General features: G+C 50.4%; 1 protein-coding gene across 1 annotated transcript in view; it reads right to left on the bottom strand.

Moving 5' to 3' along the window:
• Positions 1-788: 788 nt before the first annotated feature.
• LOC127750221 (uncharacterized) overlaps positions 789-3,641 on the bottom strand; it is a 10,770-nt gene continuing 7,917 nt past the window's right edge. The window contains exon 3 of the mRNA XM_052271221.1: positions 789-857. Coding sequence (XP_052127181.1) covers positions 789-857 — 69 coding nt within the window. The remainder of the gene's footprint in view (positions 858-3,641) is intronic.

The raw sequence follows: 3,641 nt of genomic DNA, 5'->3' as shown, positions 1-3,641 counted from the left end.
TGTTTTTTTTGTTTTTGCTCCTTCTGATATAGCGAGCGTGTACAAAGGCAAAGGGCGTGCCATGTCTATCCGCTCCCCTCCCCTTCGCCATGTCTTGAGGGTAAGATACGAGACATGCTGCTCCTACCCATCCCCCGGGTGCCAGGCGTCTCTGACAACGACCCGCCCGATTCCTCCTTCTTGTCCGCACGTTCTCTGAACTACACAAGCCGCCTGACCGGACAGAGTATATGTTTAAGCAGCCGAATCGAGGAAAAATAGAGCAAGTTCGTAATTTTCTCGGAAGAGGGCGTGTTACCTACTTCGGTCAACACCCGATCCAAACACTGTGATAAATAGTAGTAATATTTACAGGAACACTGTAAACAAAAACCTGAAAATTCAGCAGATGTTTTTCAGAATCGGCACTCTGAATCTTGTTTTCAGACCATTACTCAAAATTTTTTAGTTTGACTAAAAATCTAGCCATTTTACTCTGAATCTATAATTCAGAGTTACCGGTATGAATTTTGAGTGGAAAGTCCACCGGACAGGGCGAACGACACCAGTAGCCGACGCTGCTCCCTACGTAGGTAGCCCGCAGCCTAATGATTAAGGTAGCGGCTTCCGAACCTGATGTTTGGCGGTTCGATCCCAACCAAGGGCAGTACCAAATGGGCAGATATGTCTTCACCTGGGCACAGCCCTCTACCCCCACAACTGTTATGTCTTCCGGTATGTGTTCAAGTTTAACATTTTCAAAAATATTTTTATACCGGCTGTCTGCAGAAAATTCATGAATTTTCAATCTAAGTGGTATGGTAAGGCACCACTGAAATTTCAGACCCGGGTCCAGTCTGAATTTGTAGACTACTGGTCTGTAAAAAAAAAATCAGACTTAAAGTACAAAAAATTCAGTAAAACTTGTTTTACAGTGAAAATTTGCCTTGACGCAAGTTGTAAAATTCCAATTTGTGATCGTAAAAATACATGTAGTGTAGTACGTATCATCATAGTAGGTCAGTGGGTCGTAAAGTATTGAGTGATGCCAAAATTCAATTACGAGGACATGAACATTAAAATATGAGACATCAGTCAAAACTGTACGACCTACGATGAGCAATAGGCCTCCAAAGTTGACTGTGCAGGTCAGTCTAAAAGCAGATCCACCAGTGATGACCGTCTCTTCCTAGATCCGCCAGTGTTGGCCTGGCCGGCGCAGAACCACCAGCCTCCACGCCTCTTCACACAGATATGCCACTTCTGCATGCGTACGTCGAAGTATACACATTCTAAGTTACGCTCAAATGGTGGATTTCATTTTAAGAATGGGGTTCCTTTTTTGGCCTGACAGCGATAGACGCGGCGTGGTACCTTCCTGTAATAACGTATCGGGTGAGAGTCATTATTATTATTATTCGGGTCATTGCAGGAGCGCATATCCAGGAGCGTCATCGTACCGCCAACAATATGGCGCACGGCGCGTGGTAATTGGTAATACGATAATTCAGAGCACAGAGAACCCCGCTCTCCCAAACCCCCACCTACCTCAACCTTTTCAACTGCTATCACGTGTATGCAACCCGGCCGCACGCCGTCATCCGGTACAGTATAAGCAAAATACAGGAAGGGGTCTGTGGACCACCCTGTATAAACTTAGGTCGAGTTGTCTTGTCCACTCGTGGCTCCACCCAAAGTCAGTGAAAGAGCTTTCAACGGCTCATACCCACAGCCGCATTAACCGGTTGGCGGCGCACGCCCACACACACGCGCGCACGCGCGCTCGTACACACACACACACACACACACACACACACACACACACACACACACACACATACACACACTTTCAGTAGCGCCAGTATTCACTAGTACTAATTAATTTTGTCCGGTGGCAAATGAGCGCACCGCAGTGGAATTTGGAAACACGCTGACACAGATACAGTCACAGTGGTGACAACTGGTATGGTTTTTTTATGTTTTGTTTTTGGTGGGGGTGAAATTAGCGGGAACAGATTTTCCAGTTGTTTTAAAAGCGCAACTTTCCGTCTTTAAAGGATCTGTGGGCAGATAACGCCTGGTAGCTAGGCAATTTACTGTCGTGGAACGCATCTGAGTTGAGCGGATGGCCTACCCAGGAGTCGGGAGGGGTCCAGCTCAGAGAGCCTTTCTTAAATGGACGGTTCCATCGGATATATTTCGGTAAAGTATAACCACCGAAGTGCGCGGGGTAAATCAGCCATTTGGTATTTTCAAATATAATTTTTTTAAAAGTGGAGCGAGAAGTGGAGAGGGTTATGAAAATCAAGTAAGCTAGGATGAAGAAGCGAGACTACCTCCCGACACCGACGGTGCGTTACTGCTGTCGGTCATCGGCCTAGTGCAGCACTTGCAGCTGCTTGCAGCTCGGCGCGGCCGAGTGGGAGCGGGTAGGAAGGAGGAGGGAGGGAGAGAGAGAGAGAGAGAGAGAGAGAGAGAGAGAGAGAGAGAGAGAGAGAGACCGACAGAGACCGGCAGGAGGAGGCGGAGGGGAATAAACCGACAGGCAGCGCCTCCATTTATTTGACTGTGTGAATACACGAGCTCCGCGGGCCGGGCCGGGCACTCGCGGTGCATTGCCGTGCTGTGCGGCGCTCCTGATGGTCGACGCCGTCCCTTCCGAGCGAGCGGGCATCGGGGGCGCTTCATACGTGCCGCCGAGCCCCACCCGGGGCCCCGCCGGCCTCGCCCCGCCGAGCGAGGCGCGGACGGACGAGAGCATTGAATTCTCACAGGTGCAATAAAAAAACAATGACTCTGGAAAATGGCATCGGAAACGGCTTTACTCCGCCCCTTGCTCCGCCCCTTCACCCGTCTCCCCTGAATCTTAGTCTGTATGTCTGTCCGTCTTTCTCTCTTTTTCTTCCCCTCCTCTCTGTCTCTTCCTCTTCTCCCTCTATACCACTTTTTTCCCTGTGAAAAATTATTTTCGCATCGCATTCTGATTGCGGCGATGGCTGTATATTGTCAACGAGTTGGGTCAACATTCCCGCCCTGCGGTGGTTCGGCCACAAAACAAAAACTGCGAATGAATGAAAACGGGTTGTCGAGCGGGTTGTGCTGCTGCGCAACTCTGCCACTGCTTCGGACTATTTTCTGGCGGGACCATTTCAATTTAGTCGTTGGCGGTGCCGCCGGGGGTAGTCAGTTCCTCGCCCAATCCACCCCAACCCACCCGCCGCCCCACCCCTCCCTACCCCAACACGCCACGCTCTCAATCGCCGCCACGATACTGGAGAGAATGAGTCTGAATACGAATACGTGCCACGCCGATGTGGCGTGGCAGGCCGCGCCCCGTGCCGCACGCGACAAAAACCCCACTGTAAACACACCAGTGCTGGCCAGTGCTGACCAATACTGCTGTTTGTATTGTGGCAGTCGGGTGGACGAAACAGTAGTTGCACTGAAAGGATTGGGGGGGGGGGCACAGCATTGGACCAACAGGGCACAACTTGGAGCAGGGAATGTGAGTGACACACACACGTGTGTGTTGAATACACAGTTGATACACAGCCGCCCTGAAGATGTTAAATCCTGGTTCGGTGAGGTACAAGATGAATTATGATGCGGTTCGAAGCTGCCTTCACACACTACTTGGCAGCGATGACCCGTCCAACTCCCCC

Source organism: Frankliniella occidentalis, unplaced genomic scaffold, assembly GCF_000697945.3.
Source record: "Frankliniella occidentalis isolate FOCC.00 unplaced genomic scaffold, Focc_3.1 Scaffold6, whole genome shotgun sequence".
NCBI classification, from domain to species: domain Eukaryota; kingdom Metazoa; phylum Arthropoda; class Insecta; order Thysanoptera; family Thripidae; genus Frankliniella; species Frankliniella occidentalis.
This window is presented reverse-complemented; position numbering and strand designations above follow the sequence as displayed.